This window comes from Ips typographus, linkage group LG2 (genome assembly GCF_016097725.1).
Source record: "Ips typographus isolate SLU linkage group LG2, UJ_Ityp_2.0, whole genome shotgun sequence".
NCBI lineage: Eukaryota > Metazoa > Arthropoda > Insecta > Coleoptera > Curculionidae > Ips > Ips typographus.
The window spans coordinates 17,858,890-17,876,058 of record NC_138423.1 but is presented as its reverse complement, the minus strand read 5'-3'; the positions used below and the strand labels follow the sequence as shown (position 1 = coordinate 17,876,058).

Genomic DNA, 17,169 nt, shown 5'->3' with positions numbered 1-17,169 from the left:
CAACTCAGCATTGTATTAAAAAAAAATAAGATATTAATTTAAAACAACTTTAATAATATTTTGGATAATAAATAACAAATTACTACTTGGGGTCTTTGGCACCTCTTTGTTCTTGTAAATACTGCAACAAGTCATTCATACCACTAAACTCGGTACGGCCTTGAGGCGGATTGTTTTTAGGAATAACTGGCAAAATACTACCCATTTTCAACCGAAATTCTTCAAAGTTATGCGCTCCAGACAATTTCCAGATAGCAAAAAATAGTACCCCACATCCAGTAAAGGCATAAAGTGTCCCCCAACCCAAAGCCCTTAATGCTAAACTGGCCCCAGTCTCGGGAAACTCGCGGGCCGGCAAAAGTCCTTTGCCAAAATATTTGGGGTCTTGTTTTTTCGCTGCAGCTAAGGTGGCTCCAAAGCCAAAAACGGCGGAAGCACCTGACACCGCAGCTAGAAAAAGTCCAGCTTTGACTCTAAATTCTTTGGAGTAGCGGTCAGAGGTTTTGTCCAAGACAGCAGTAGCATTCTCCATCCTTTAGTGTTGTTTTTTACATCAATTCATGTTTAGTACTGCAGTTCACTCATCTAAAATCATTATATTAAGTGGATTAACTTAATATGAGAGTCTAATCAAGGACATCAGGGAAATGCAAAACTGTTTCAAGACAAGAAGACTGAAGGGTCAAGCAAAGTCAGGTCCATTTTACTGATAATACACAAAAGAGGTGTTTTAATAGAGACCAGGCTGTTTCTTCGTATGGCTTTAACAAACTGAAATATTGTAAAATTGGCCCAAGTAGAAGAAAATCAAAATTTTATATAACTTAAATAAACAAAACATAAACAAAAGAAGATGGGACAACTTACTTTATCACTGGTTTCTGGTGGTCTTAGCAAAAACACATAGAAATTGTGTTTAGTAGTAAAACATTAGCTTTTATTCGCACATTTTGAAAAACAAAACTTTTAAAAATAAAAAAACCTTACAAATAGACCATAGACCGGCACCGGATCTTTAAAAAACCAAAAAAATCAACCGCCTGGGCGCCTGTCACTGTCAATTATATTCCCCCACCCTATGACGGGATTATAAAATGGTGGCTAATGCAAAATGCAAGTAGGGATGAGAATACGTTATCGATAAATTTTGTAATCCCAACCTTCCCAACGACTGACTGACATTTTGCAATAGATTTTACGTATTTTGTAGGCAACAAAAAGCAGAAAGAAACATTGCTGTACGAAATGTGCTTCTTATAATTATATATTTATGTTTCTACATGTGCAACTGTACCAAAGAACCTGTACTGTATTTGACATGCTCACGTCTGTTTATCTTCGTTAATGCAAGTGATGTTGCCTAACAAAACCCTTGTTGACGTTAACATCCTTATTCCTTTCTGTTTTTTTTTTTATTATTATTTTTTCATCGTTATCGTTATTTTATTACCGTTGTGATTTTCATAGTTTTCCGTTTTTTTTAATGTAAAAATTCCATTGTATTTGCTTTGCTTGACTGATATCGCTCGAGTGAAAATGCTGCCCATCTCTAGCATTTTGTCAGAAAACGGAGTAGGGGCAAAAATTGACAGAACGAAAACAGCCGTCAAATGAGTTAAATGGTCGTCCTGTTTGTCTATCGTCTAATTCGATTTTTTTGAGTAAAAAAGTGCATTTTTAAAGTGAAAAACGCGTTGAAATGAATGAACTTGTCTAGTTGGATTTACATTGTACCGAAAGAGAACAGTTTCTGGTCAGAATAACGCCGGACAACCGCGAATTTCGCGTTTACATTCTGAACAATTTACTTTTTCCATTATGAAAGACGGATCTCCAAGGAAAGATTGGAGACCGTTCTTGGGTCGTTATCCCGTCTTTTAATCGCGTTCCGATTAAGGATAAATGGTAAAGTGTACAGAAGTGGAAAGAGTCTAAGTGAAAAACCATGGAGAATTCAATTGATAAAGAGTCAGGCCTGGGAGGCCTTTTTCAGCAGATTATTATGGACATGAAGGTAAGTAAACACTAACATGGTGAAGATTGAATGTCCTGATAATCTTTTTGATTTATGGGGTCTTGTGAACAATAACTAACCATGAATTTACTACGACGAGATGCTTTGTCCGCTGTTGCCATCTAAGTGATCAGTCACTTGGTTAGCATAGGTTCACCTAAGCATTTTTTTTTAATAATATTTAAAAAATAACCCTTACAGCATAACCATGTTTTTGATTACTCTATGTGATCGGCCACTAGGTTAGCATAGGTTCACATATTCTCATATTCATTCTTTTTTCAAAACACTTCTACAATTTTTAAGAATGATGTAATATTTGATTTCAGACTACGCGTGCGATTTGGCAACAGCGCAGACGAACTTTCCAAATCAGCTGATCAAATTCCACAAAATGCTTGTAAAATCATGGATTTTTTGAACGATTTTGTGACAAAAATTGTGGATCGTTCGCATTTTTTCTTTTTTATCTGTACTATATAGGACGTAACCTAACCCAAAAAAAAAAAATTGACTCAAAATTCGTGGTTAGCTATTCTTCACAAGACCCGATTTATGTATTATAATATGCACATGTCATTTAGTTTATCCCTGAATTCCAATTCAGTTTGTAATTTAAATGCATTGATCAGTTTTTTTTAGTGGTTTGTTGTTTATTCAAACTGCTTCAACACACTTTGTTACTTTGACTGTTTTTCATGTTGTCTTGAATGATAACAGCTGGTTATTATACTGACTTTATAGGATGCTATAGATCCTTACCACTTACCTCTTTATAAAAGTTCCCAAAATAACAATTTTACTAAAATTTTTTCAAACTAGTTACATGATTCCAAAATTTATAAACAGTACATTTCTCATATTGTTACTTATCAGTCATCATACTTATCTTAATAAGTGTCTCCTCCACCACCTACTCCTTGGTTTGAAAATGTGTTTTTTGATTACTGGATTGAGTTGAAAGCTCTCTTAGTCTATATTAAATAGTAAATACTAATTACTTAAACCATATTTGATCGAATATTTGATGCTACAATTTTGTTTGTAAGTTTGTTTATTTTAAAAGGAGAGATACTTATTAAATTTGAATTTCAACAAAATATGAAGGCAAGGTGAGAGGGTAGTCCTTTTCATTGGAATTACATGTTGAAGCAAGTTTATTAATTGTAAAAAAAGAGTTTTAAGGAATTTTTATTCTTTTCCGGTTATTTAATTGAGTACTTATTTTGTTCAATACTTAACCATCATGGTGATATTTACCCAAAGTTTGAACATATTTTGAGTGTTATGGTTCTTTGGTATCAAGTTTGGTGTACAGTACCTATACAGTGTGTGTAGGTCGAAATGTAGGTAATATGTCTAGAGGTAGATTTTAGTAATTTTGAATTGGATAATAAGAAAAGAGATGTGAACTCTATTAAGTTAATGCATTAGTTAATGGGGAGTTAAACTTTCAGAAATATCAAGAAATAAACCAAAGTTTTAAAAAAATAAGACTTTTCTTTCTCCCAGTATTTGAATTTGTTTCTCACTTAAGTAATGTAATGTTAATACTTTTAATACCTACAAAACAATTGAAACTTCTTTTTAAGATTGAAGGTTTTTAATGGTACCTACCTATTTAGCAAATATTGTCAATTTAGATCTTTCTTATACAGGGTGGCCATCTTAGAATGAAAGGTCCTACTCTATCTTAAAAACCAAAAATGAAATGTGTTTGAAATAAATATTTTATTAAGTAATATGGCAGAGAATATGACCATAGGAAGTACATCTAAAACTTTTTGGTGATTTCAGAGTTGGCACATCTATATGATGTCTGGCAACAAGGGATTTTTGTTTGACCTCCCTAGTAACTGATTTTTTTTATTCTGTTGCTCAAGATCAAAAGCAGCACTTCTCTGATTAGTCAATTATTATGGAAAGTTTGTCTAGCATCCACATCTAGTAAAGGGTCAGTTGAAATGTCTAAAGTGGAAGAACATCCTGTTCAAAGAAGTCAAAAAAAGAAGTGTTCAATGTCTCTTTTCTGGCTCTCTACAACCTTTGCCAAACTCAGTTAGCTGCTGATGTGGGTCATTCCAAAATTGGTAGGGTTCTCCTCCTCCAAGAATATGCTGAGGAATCTGAGAAAGCTGTGTTTCAGAGGAGAAAACCAAAGCACCAAAGATTGAGTTCCTGTTGCAATGTCCAACAAACCCATCAGAAGGTTTCAATGTGTAGCTTTGCCCTAATTCTATCAATATTACATCTCATGCCCTTAATACTAAAAAATACAATTTGAAACACCCTGTACTTTAGTGTTATATGTATCAGTACCCAACCAAGACTTGAATAAAGAAAAGAATGCTTTCAACAAACACGATTGACTTATTTTACTTTATTTCAACTGTATTCTTAAAAACATCTTGAGTTACATTCTGCAGTGCAAATGGCATTATAACGGTGTGCTTACGAGTACTCACAGTGCTGATAGTCCACAGTACAGTAAGTAAAATTGTGGTAAATGATTTTCAGACTTCTTATTTCAGCTGAAGAAGTAATCATCCCACTCGATCGAGCATACAATTTGCCTCCCACAAGCCGATTGCAATATTTACACTTCCTTGAGACACCAGGGAATTTCGAAAGGAAGTCGTTATACGATTTGCAATTGGTGTTCGCCCTACGCAGCCTAAAGTGAAAAATAAAATAGATTTATTTGGGTCAATGAACACTATAATTGCCTGTTTTGTTGGGCGTTATACCCAGGAAAGTTACTATAGTTAATTGAAATGGAAGGATTTTCTTTTATTATTGGAAATTCTCCGCTATAAATCATCCTAATCATTAGAACTCTGTCGGTTCGGTTATAAGTTTTTATGATATGTGAAATGTATAGTTTTGTTTATTTAGGCATTAAGGCTTTTATTACACCTACCAGACAGGAAGATGTCGGATTTATATTCTACTTGCCGAATATAAATAAAGGCATATGGTCAGAGTTCCGTTATGTGAGAACAAGTTTTGCCAATCTTACGTACCGAAGATTTCTAGTGTTTTGGTTTTGCGGTTTATTTAGGTAGTGTGCTGGTGTAATTACTGCAATTATACACTGCACCATTAATTACCTTAAAGTCTCAGAATTTAAAATGAAGTGTAATCTAACTGCAACATGTGAATAATTTACCCATGAACAGATGCGGCTACCATATGCCACCTAGATATTTGACACCGTTAACTGAGTGTCTTAAAATGAAATACGGATTTATGAGTTTGCAGAATTTTTTACTGATTTTTAAACCCCGTTATCCTGTTTTAATATTTATTCAGCGACCTAGTCTTCTGGCTAGACTGTATTTGCATTGGTAGGGGACTTGTTAAGTCAACAGGGGAAACGTCTTGCTCACTATGAAATTCTATCAACCACAAACCCTAAAATATAAATTTGTTTGAACAACCATATTATCTGTCTGCTCTTTTGATACTTGAGCATTGCCCTTTTCAAGATTTTTTATTATTTTGAAATTGTTAGTGGGTACTGGTTTAAAATATTAACATTAGTACGGTTTTCCAAATTTCAAACTCGGCATCTAAAGTAGAAAATTTACAGTTGCTTTTTGATGACAGTGACTGTCTTTAGTATAGTCTGTTTACTTGCAGATATAGCCGAGAATATAGCGCAATCCACTAAAATACAAATTTATATTTTTTTTCTTTCTAAAACGCAGGATTTAATTAATATAGTCTATTCCACTAACCTTGACGGTATAATCGATGATATAATTGTATACATCACAAGTCAAAATGATTTTTAATTATTTTTCCACCAAACTTATTAGTGAAGTGTATTTCTCAGAAATTGTAATTTTTTGCGCTTTTTTACCCAAATGTGACAAAATCCTTTGTTTGTGGTCTAGCATGTTGTACTGATTTTGTAAGTAATGTTTGTTCATGTCTTGGAAGTATAGTTCATTACTTAGAAGTTCAAAAAAATCTTCAACAATTGAGTTGTCTTTTCTCGGACGTGACTCAACGTTTCAATTTTTGGATACAAGTTTCTTTTTTATTAGTTTTGGAATATGTTAAGTTTATTATAATATATATTTATTTCAGTAGGTATGACTTAGAATTTGGGTTTTAGGGATTATTTAATTCTATTTCTTAACTAAGCAGTCACGTTTTGACAATTTTGAATTGAAAAAATAGTGCTGTACCATTTGAACTTATTAATTTTATTAAGACGTTTGTCCAAACTAGTAAAATTTATACATTATTGAATTTAGAATCAATGTACGGTTCAGAATGGCGTTATTAAAATAACTGGACTGTATTTGGAAAAAAGAACTTTTTCTAAACTGGTCATGCTTTCAATTGAATTTAGGACACTGTGTAGTGTGTAACAAAAATATGGAATGCTGCTAGATAGCTTATTGGATAGGAAATTTAATGGGAATATCAAAAATGTGATTAAAACACAAATTTTTTCACTCCAAGTAGGTTTCATAGGCGATTTTGTCTCTGACTGTTTTTTCCAACTGTGACTGACAACTTCAAACTTTGACACTGTTTTTCTTTCTGACCATACCAAATATGGAGGAAATTTAATGAGGGTTCCAAAAATGTGCTTGAAACTGTCATTTTTTCACTCCAAGTGGGTTTGACAAGCAATTTTGTTTCTGATTGTCAACCTGTTCTCAAAAGTTTGGAATACATGAAAGCTTCGAAAAGTTTTCTTCCAGTATTCGATACAAAACTTGTTTCTGAGATTTATGACAGTTATTTTGACAATGGTCACGTGACTGTCTAGCTAAATTATCCTCCAAAAACCACGTGATATCCTTGTCAAAGATCAATTCAATTCAATGAGTTATTTTTACTTGGTTTTTGCATTTTTTCATATTAATTAGGGTCTATTTGAATAGCATGAGTGCCAACAGAAAATGATATACAAAGTGTCCAAAAAATTGGTACAATCACTATTAACACCTACAAATTGTCACGTGAACAATTGTGCAATGACGTCTTTGTCGCACAGTCGCTGTTAACTGAACCGGTCTTTTAACTGTGATTGTACAACAGGATTTGTTATAGATATTAAAAGAGTAATTTGTTAATTTGAAAAATTACTGAAACTTTATGATAAATGTTCAATTCAAATCATAAAGCAATAATTGTTTCTGTTTATGGATTCTTTTTTAGTACAGAACAAGGAAAACATACTTGAAAGATGTCACATGCCACGACTAGTTACATAAATAATCCTCGTCACGTGATAACTATCATTCTCACAACAGAACAAATAACTAATTCGATCAATTCTTTAACGATTTAATTACACAAAACACTGTTGATAGAAATATGCAGTGTGCATTTCGTTAGCTAGGGGCCATTCTAAATTTGACTACATTTTATGTAACCGATCTACTTTAAAGTTTTCGCTCTATTTAACACGCATCACACATATAAACACTGTTTCATCCGTGTATTCACACGTGTATAAATGTTGTTAGTTGCATAATTTTAATCCATGTGTTCAGTTGAAACGATCCGGAAGCAACAACTTTTGAGAACAATATGGTTGAAATGAAATGTTTCAGTAACGTCAACGTGAATTTAAAAGAGAAAATCCGTAGTTTTCATTTAGATTTCTTCATTTTACACCTTTTGGAGCCGTTCCAGAATTAAAAATAGTCAATGAACACGATATTAAAAATGTGCCTGATCCAAACTTTAATGATGTCTTCTTAATTAAGAGAGTCAAATTTCTAATTTATTAAATGATGTTGGTTGTTGTTACTTATTTAAAAAGTGGCTTTCAGAGTTTTAATTAGGTGGTTAATTGGACAAAAAAATGTCAAGTGAGGGAAAGTGATATGTGCTTTTTCTGCAACATGCATTGTATTGTAATTCTGATAAATGATATGCAAATAATGGATATTTCAGTAATCAGTGAAACTGAATAATTGCAGTGACTTGTACTGTTGTATCACTTTTTGACCTATATTCTTTATGCTTTTGCTCTTTTATCTCTTTGATGATAATTTTTTTATTTTGTTCGTAGTTAATGGTAAATTTTTTTGCAGAATGGAATGCCAGTGTGGGAGGATTTGATCGCCAAAGCAACTAAACTGCACTCGTCCTTAAAGTAAGTAGAATATTAATGCAACACCTTAAGTGTTTGTTTCGCTCTGATTCAAATAGTTTCACTTAGGAATGCAATTATTTTTTTAGTTAAGAGGTTTTGTAAGCCTTCTATATCTTTCAACCTGTTTGCACTTTTCTTTACGCTTTAAATTATTATTCAATGCGGTTTTTTTCTTTAATGCAGGGCTACCATCTTGGCTGTCAGTGCGTACCTAGATGCATTCCAAAAAATTGCGGATTCGGCGACAAATGCTCGAGGTAATTATGGTTTTTATAATAAAAAAAACTCAGAAAAGTTCTAGCTGAGTATTTAAAACACCGCTTTTGACTTCTGTCGCGTTCTCAAGGGGTGAATGCACCGTAAACAACCCGGATCTTGTAACATCCCCCTTGGGTCCACAATGTGGGTCAATCGATTCATACAACTTCGAGTTCTGCTGAGCTTATACAATGGTGTTGTTTCACGCTAACACTAATCGACTTCTTTGTTTCGAATTAAACAAAGTTTTGTTACTATCAGTCTGATAAACGGTGTTTTAGTAATTCATTACTAATTCTGTCAAGTTGTTTTCCGAGCACTCCCCAGAACTAAATCAGACATTACAGACTAAAATTTCTGGAATTTGATGGTTCTTATTTTTTACGTTAATGTTGAGCTTTATTGAGCTGAAAAAACAGTTACCCAATGTTGACTAGTTACCCTTAAAGTTATTGAAAAAAATGTGTTCCTTCCAAAAAAGAGGTTGATAAAAAATTTTAAAAGTATTTTAAAATGACAGTTTTGAGGAGTTTTAAAACAAGCTTTAACGAGTACCTATTAGTTAGAAGAGAAAAGTTAAAAAATCGTTGCATTCAAAAAAATGGTAGTCTAAAGGTTGGAAGGAACAAATTACCATCAAGAGATTATTAGTTTCAACCTTTTATGTCATATTCCAAAATTTATTTTTGGCAGTTTTCATCTTGTGACAAAAGGTAGACCTTTCTGGAAAACTTTCTATGAGTCCATGAGTTCATCAGTCTCATAAATATTAGCATGTTAGTAAAGAACACCCTGTATAAAAAATATTCACATAGCCAAAGTGATGTTTTGAACAAGATTATAAAAGTTGCCTTTATCCACTGCTTTGAAATTAAATTTGACCTTTTAATTAAAAGCATTTCTTCATTAATTTTTGGGTTGTTTTGAATGTTTTATTATACCGTGTTAGGTGTAAGGTATTATTTGATATTTTGTTTTCTAGTTGTGGTTTTTTTTATTATCAATTACTAACTACTTTTTAATTTGGTAATTTGGAAGAAACTTTAGTTTGAGTCGAGATAAGAGAATTTTGGTTTGGTTCTAAATAAGAAAGTGTAAAGTAATGTTGATATTTTATTCTAATATCGCATTAAACAAAGTATAATATAACAAAACGTAAAAAAATAATACATTTATAATACTTACTATAACTAGAGCAGGCTTATGTACATAGATGAGCAACGGCAACAACTAAGTGATATGGAACAACTTATAATATTTCCAATGGTCATGTTCAGTGCGGGTACGATTCAGGGTTGGTCTCCAATTAATGTAGAATGGTATGACTAAGTTGACTGATACCACCTAGAGCCAATGGTGAGGCAGCCAAGCCATAAGATGAACTTAAAGCTAATGGGGCGTGACTCAAGTAGGGGGAAGCCAGTGGTGCGTGAGTCAACAAAGATGTGGACAAAGGCGCATGTGCGAGCTGTAAACAAACCACATGAAATTAGGAGTAGTTGGGACACTCGGAGAAGGAGACTTACTCCGAAAGATGGCAAAGCCAAAGGAGCTGGTGCAGCCAGAGTCAACGGAGCGGGCGCGTGAGCCAAAGTCAATGTTGGGGCGTGCGCCACAGCATGGCTGACTACCGGAGTCACGTGATGCAGAGGTTCCTTCTTGACGACAGCATTGAAACCGTTAACGGGATCGGCCACGTAGTCCACACGTCTTTTGGAACCGTCAGGTTCGACCAGGGAATACGAACCGCGAACCACGTCACCGTCTCGGACTTCTTGTTGGGATTTTTGATCGCCCGTATGAGGATCCTATAAAAATAAAATGAACCCATTATCACAACAATAGCATTAACATAATAAGCAAAGTTACACAGTTTTCACGTTACTGAATTCTTTATAGTTAATATAATAATAATAGGACAATACTTATATTACCAACATTACGGCGCTAGAATGTGACAGAGAAAGCTGACAATATCGGATTTCTGTCAAATTCTATAGACTACGTTCCTGCATTACAAGAATACGCACTCTGGTCGCATTATAAAGAGGACTTTGATGATAATAAATTTTAAAATCAGCAAAAAAATCGCTTTTGGGAGAAATCATAATTATACAATTTAGAAATATTATAAGAAATTAGTCAAAACGATCACGTAACTCATAGAAATTCAATCAATTTTATTGTGAAAATTAACTGCAAAAACTGTTGAATACTTTTACTTGTTGGTAAAATGACACAAAAACAGGATCATCGTTTTGAATGTGAGAAGAAAAGAAACAAACGTCACATTCAAAACGATATGCCTGTCTGTTTCATTGTTGCGTCATCCTGGTTTTGTGTCATTTTACCCATAAAGTCATTCAGTGTGTCATTTTTTTTTCTGTGATTTAAAATTGTTAGAGTTATTAAAAATTAGAAGTGGAAACTGTACAGTAAATCACATACATGAACTAAAAAATTTTGATTTGGTTTGGAGAATCGTTCAAAAATCAAGCTATTAGTCATAATAGTAAAAGTTGTCAAAACATCACGTTTACAAATCTAATTGTCATTTTAAATTTTCAATACAAAATTTACACTTGAAATCGAGTTAAGAGGTTTGGTCACGTGTTCATTCAATGAAACGTTTCATTAAAATCGTTCAAAGCAATTACACTTTTGATTTCCAGGTTATTTGCAATTCAAAATTGAATTTATTAATATTAAAATTAGTTTGAATTTACGTAAAGTACTCATCTCAAGTGTAGTACATAGTTATAAAGTTAAATCAATCATTTGTCACTGTTAATAAGCAGTCATATGACCTTTAAATTCTTAATCGTCATTTTGAAGAGTTTTATCTGGAGTTTGTAAAATTGAACATAAATGGGGTGTCAGATCAGTCACGTTACTTATAAATATTTTATTTAGTTTTCAGATTCTTTTGGAAAATATCAATCTCGAAACTCAAGCTGTTAGACATAAGAACAGTCACGTGATTTTAGGAAAAATGTTTTTGGGGGTACCAGTTGTAGATTAGTGTTAGTTAAAACTTAGCTAAATACGACAAACGAAAGCAAAGCCAGGTTACAATTTTTACATTGTAGGTAGACAATAAATTTATGAAAAGTTAATATAAAAATTAGTTTTTTGAGAAAAAATTAAATCAAAATTATTTTATAATTGTCATTGATATACATGCTCGTTGCTATAAACCTTTGACCAAACCAGCATACACTTTTTTCTATTACTCCATGTACCTAAAACAATGCAAATTTCGATGCATCATAATATCAAAGATCAATTTAGGTCAATAAAAATGTTTCGAACTCTCCAGCATCCTAATTCTCACAACGCCTGAAGACAATCAAAGTGTTACACTAACAGTATATTTATTACTATTGTGAATTTTATTGCGATTTAATATGTCCCGCAACGAGAGCAATTAAAAGTCAAGACCTCGTTTACGACACACTGACAGGTCAAGTGAATCAGTTAGAAAAACCGAAACTGGTGCAAGGGTACTGCATAATAATTGTCACTGTAACGACTTTTTTGTTATCATTTTTGTGTCAATAATTGGCAGACAAACGGTTCATTATACACTCACTTATCGTTCTAAATAATGCATATTCTATTTTTATGAACTTTACGCCTGCATTTTAGTTACTGATCCATTACTTATGTCTAATAACGTTATCACGTGCTAGTTACCACTAGTCGTAATCTATATTTAGTTTATTGGCTAAAGTTACATTGCGAATACAAATAAAACCGTTAAATAACGATTACGGACTGATTTAACGAACTGAAAAGTGAATCTGTTTTGTTATAATGCTAATACCATAATTGTATCGCTGTTATTTTTGCGTTCAGTGGCAGAGTTGTATTTATTATGCTCAAAAAGTATCATTACATTGTACTAGGCAATCTGAGTTATTTAAAGCCTGCAAGTTCGGTTAAATTGGGTCAAGTTACGCCATTCTGATGTAGTAAAATGCTTTTTGGTGAGATCAGAGAAATCACTCTGTATGCTAGTTAATTCAGTAGAGAAAGATACATAATATGTATTACTGCATTTAACACTAAATTTTTGTAACAAGTGACTTTTTTAAGCATTTCTTCACAACAATCTAAGCCAAAATGACAAATGCATATGTTTTCGATCACAGTTTTATAAATAATAATAAGGTTGATTGGAAAATATCTATCTGAGCCTTAACGCTTTGTATCTCAAAAACGAGTGTCTAAAAATGAATAAGTATGTTTATAATTATAGCTATTGACGTCCGTACCACAGTACTTAGAATAAACTTTGCTTAGAATAAAAAATTAGCAACTTTTTAAAAAAAAAAACAAAAGAAATTTTATCTACAGAGCGGTCAAGATTCTTTTTGTTAGTTTCGCAAAAGTGTTTTCTGCATTCCATTGTAAATTTGTAATACAAACAAGCGGCTTTTTATTTTCTATTAAAAAATTTAAGAAATCACCTATACATTTTACCTAGGCATTGTTCAATGTCACTTTCAGTTCAGTATCCTATTAAACCTAACTACCTTCCTTTTTGAAAAGATTCTCTACAATACATTTTCGAGATATTGCTAATCGTAATTTTCATAATACACTACTAAAATATCAAATTTCCGACAAAATAGCAGCACTTTTAGTATTATTACAAGCTTTAGTGTTAGTTTTCTCAAGTTATCTCAAAATTGGGAGATAACCTTTTAAAACTGCTTGAATTTTTTTTTCGTGTTAGCTTCACATGAACGTAATTTTGTTATTGCAAAAGGAACTTTGAGAGCGTTTGCCAATAATGCAAAATCCATCTCAACATTGATGATTTTCTTCAAATTTTGCCAATTAATGTGTCTTTGTCGCTTGCGTACTTTTAGTTTAGTTAGTGCCAAAATACAGGCTGAGGTGTTTTTGTATAGGTACCGTTTTTGATTAGCATGACAATATGGAACACCGTGTATTTAATCAGTGTTACGAACAAAACAAAACGTAAACGTATTGTTTGATCTAAAGCAATATAGAGATGAACACAACCGATATGAACGGTTAACGACATTTACGATTAATTAATAGTCATTGAACGTACGACAGTGGTGCATTTTTGATCTGTACTTACGCTTATGGCATACTCGAATTTGTATTGCGGATGTGGGTCGTATGGTTCGGCTTTGACAGCTAGAGGGGCGTGCGCCACTGCCACATGGTCGATAAGTGGGCTCGCCGACACTGCTAGTGTCGTAAGGGCCAGTACAAATCCAATCTGAAATTTCCAATTATTTAGTAAGTTTGCTGATTTTTAACTAGAAACAGTGATGAAATGAACACTGAACAGTGTGAAAATGACAGCCAAATGAATATAAACTGAAATTTTGAGGTGGTTATAAAAATGCAAAATATTTACTAAACTGTCAGTCAATTCAAACTTATGATAAAGTTATAGGGACTAGAATGTCAAAATTGGTCAAAGATTCACATTTTAAAATTTGTACTTAATAGACACCCTGTATATTTAAACAGTATCAGTTACTCTAATGGGGTCGTCTATCATAGTGGAATTCAAAAGTTTAAAATATAAACTTAATACATATTATTATGCTTTACAAAGTTATAGTAGTATTAGTATTTTTATGAAAGGCTTAAATAAAATGTTTTTCTACTCCTACAGGGATATTGGTTCATTCCTTAACAGTTTAGAGAACGGATAAGTAGGCAATTGCCAACGGTTGAACGAATACAGAATACTAGATTTTCCGCAACTGTGCGATATGAAATAGACCAATCACAGGCAATTTTCAGCGTACGATATGAAATAGACCAATCATAGACAATCTGCAGCGTGCGATATGAAATAGACCAATTACAGCTAATCTTCAATTAACATTCTGTGGGGCGTACGACAAGGGTGTATCATCTCCTCTCTGATATTCAATCTGTATTCAGAAGATATATTTAGAGGAGGCTCTGGAAAATGATGATAATGGAATTCTTGTAAACGGTGAACTGCTGAATAATATCCGATATGCAGATGATACCGTCATATTTGCAGATAGTATAGAAGGTCTACAACAGCTAAAGAACAAAGTAAATGAAGTAAGTGAAAGATATGAGCGAAAAATGAACATCAACTAAACGAAATTCATGGTCATAAGTAAAGAAAAGAAAGAAAATCGCCAACTATTTATGAAAAATATATCAATAGAACAGATATCCAAACTTGTCTACCTGGGAACCTTAATAAACGTACAGTGGGACCACTCACAAGAGATCAGATGTAGAATAGAAAAAGCAAGAGATGCCTTCATCAAAATGTCTAAGCCTTTCAAAAGCCATAACCTCAAATTAGACATCAAAGTAAAACTCCTGCGCTGCTATGTGTTCTCCATATTGTACTATGGCATGGAGTCCTGAACATTGACCGAAGCTACACAAAAGAAGCTCGAAGCTTTCGAGATGTGGCTATACAGAAGGATCCTTAGAATATCATAGGTAGATAGAGTGACCAACGAAACAATACTGGAAAGAATGGGGAAGGAAAAAGAGGTGATGAAAACGATTAAGAGAAGGAAACTGAAATATCTCGGATGAGAAATGACAACAAATACAAACTCCTAAAATCCATCCTCCAAGGAGAAGTGTTTGGAAAGAGAGGGCCCGGAAGAAGAAGGATATCATGGCTCAAGAACCTAAGGACGTGGAATTCAAAAACTTAACTAAAGTTATTAACACGTGTCTAATAATGTCTTGTATTAATCAACTAATTTTTGTTAATTTGGGTATGTAACGTTTTTTTGCAGTAAAGTATATCTAGCGCAAAAAAGAGAAAAACATGCGTCCCATATTTTTCCGAGTTTCACTAATTACCACAAACAACATTTTTTGCTAGACGAACCCATTGATCTCATGTGGGAATGACAGCGCAGTAATTACGAATTTATTTAAAGGGTTGTTTGTTGACGTTAAATTCGATGCAATTTAACGACTTTTTGAATTGTATTAGTTGACCACCCGGTACAATATCATAGAGCTATCAGAGGTAGTCATACAGCAAAAGAAAGTCATTTTATGAGTATTAAATTTTTTTAGGGAAATTCTAGTAAATCAAAAATGCTTAGAACATATCTTCAAGAAAGTTGCCATCAGGAAAGTGTAATTCAGACTATGGAATTTGAATTATTTAATTACTTGAAAAAAATTGAAAAAACTACTTTGACAAAAGAGTATTTTGACTGTTAGGGGTTGTTAAATCAATAAAATGTTACCAAAAACAAATACGACTTCTAGTTAAACAAATTTTGCTTTACCCTCATTGAAAATTGTAAATATTTTACTAACAGTGATTTAGGAAAATTTTTTCTCAGCTTTGCTTAAAAATGTGTTTGTAATAAACGTCAAATAAATGTTCATATACCCGAAATTACGCTCTTCACATTTCTGATAAACTCTCACTATATTTCTGGGTTATTACTGACAGTTTGTTACAAATATTTATTTTGACCATCACCCTAACCACACTAAAACGTAAATATTTTTCTAATTTAATACTAAAGTGTTACTTACTTTGATCATGTTGGAAGCTGTAAAAAATAACACGTCAGCTATAAACTCAGCAATCAAATCGTTAGAACTGAGTTCTCGTTACTATCCAACCACCGAAACAAAATTCTGTGACTGAATTTGACCAACCCGAACGTTTATATATATATGGCGATTCTCATATGGGCCATTATGCAATTCATTTGTCACCGAGAGCCGGTCTTGGAAAAAATGACGGCCGGTAAGTACACGAATAACACGTGCAATGTAGATTAATGGGTATTCGGTTCGAGTGCCTGACAAAAATCAGAATCAATTATACTCGAAGAATTGAAAATGCATTTTTTTGATTGATCTATATGGATTTCTATCAAGGACGCCATCTTTAAAATTCCGAAGGGGGTCAGTGTTGTTATCCCTCCGCGCTTTGAGAATTTTTCCTAAATTATCCATCGGGGTCTCCGTTCATTATTAATTCCGCGATTAAGCCTTTGAGTTATTGGGTTAAGGCAAGAATGACTCGTCTGATTGCCCAGATTGATATTGATTATTGATCACTTATTGCAGCATTAAAAGTTGATATGCAGATACTAAGGCCGGGTTTGGAGCCGCCCCGATAGAATTACCTGGAAGGTTAGTTTTTGCAATTCCGTATGATGACACTCGTCTTATTTCTGCATTCCTATGTAAATGATGTTCTCGGTAACTATATCAGGAAGACGTAGAAAACTGGGCCACAGTTCACTTTAAATTGTCACAAACTTGTTTCCCTAATAATGTTTTGTCCATGTCTTGTTTACTTACTAAATCAGTGTATGCATATACTACTTACAATCTGATATCCATTTTTCAAAGTCTATCGATCCGATTCTACGATTACATTATAATGACCATGATTCAATCCTGTCTTTTTCGTATTCTGTCGATTGTATTATTCAATCTTATTGTATATTGATATCATTCAATCTTATTGTATCATTCAGCCTTGTGTTTTGTTTTCTTTATTTCAAGTTTCATTTTTCGCTTTCCATCCATCAGCCCCAGTACCTTTTTCTCTCTTGATAAGAGACAAGAAAAACCTTATTTCACCACTGCTCCAGCCATTCCTTTTCTTAATACTACTTGTGCTTGGAATAGGCTTCTGGGATTCCTGGGAATCTGTCATGTCTTAATAGTTAACAATTTTTTAGATTTTAAAATATTTTAAATATGAAACAGCAAACAGCAAGAAAAACTA

At 33.1% G+C, this 17,169-nt stretch overlaps 3 protein-coding genes across 7 annotated transcripts in view; 1 reads left to right on the top strand and 2 right to left on the bottom strand.

Annotated features, from left to right (window-relative positions):
• Positions 1 to 33: 33 nt before the first annotated feature.
• Positions 34 to 1,054, bottom strand: LOC145724005 (transmembrane protein 242). The gene is made up of 2 exons (XM_081972069.1): positions 868 to 1,054; positions 34 to 585 (listed from the first exon to the last, which is right to left on the bottom strand). Exon 2 carries the CDS (start codon positions 530 to 532, stop codon positions 83 to 85), a length of 450 nt encoding a protein of 149 aa, XP_081828195.1. The 5' UTR covers positions 533 to 585; positions 868 to 1,054; the 3' UTR covers positions 34 to 82.
• A 527-nt stretch (positions 1,055 to 1,581) lies between these two features.
• The window catches only part of mim (missing-in-metastasis), a 49,194-nt gene continuing 33,606 nt past the window's right edge, over positions 1,582 to 17,169 (top strand). For 3 of the 5 annotated variants that reach the window (XM_081973729.1, XM_081973726.1, XM_081973725.1), the window contains exons 1-3: positions 1,583 to 2,014; positions 8,080 to 8,141; positions 8,325 to 8,398. In XM_081973729.1, the coding sequence (XP_081829855.1) occupies positions 1,946 to 2,014; positions 8,080 to 8,141; positions 8,325 to 8,398 (205 nt within the window). In that variant the 5' untranslated portion in view covers positions 1,583 to 1,945. Of the gene's footprint in view, positions 2,015 to 8,079; positions 8,142 to 8,324; positions 8,399 to 17,169 lie in introns of all 5 variants that reach the window. The other 2 variants (XM_081973728.1, XM_081973727.1) reach the window with 1 other exon arrangement.
• LOC145725118 (larval cuticle protein A2B-like) lies at positions 9,500 to 16,102 on the bottom strand. Its single transcript, XM_081973740.1, has 4 exons — positions 15,957 to 16,102; positions 13,516 to 13,659; positions 9,926 to 10,207; positions 9,500 to 9,867 (listed from the first exon to the last, which is right to left on the bottom strand). Exons 1-4 carry the CDS (start codon positions 15,963 to 15,965, stop codon positions 9,706 to 9,708), a joined length of 597 nt encoding a protein of 198 aa, XP_081829866.1. The 5' UTR covers positions 15,966 to 16,102; the 3' UTR covers positions 9,500 to 9,705.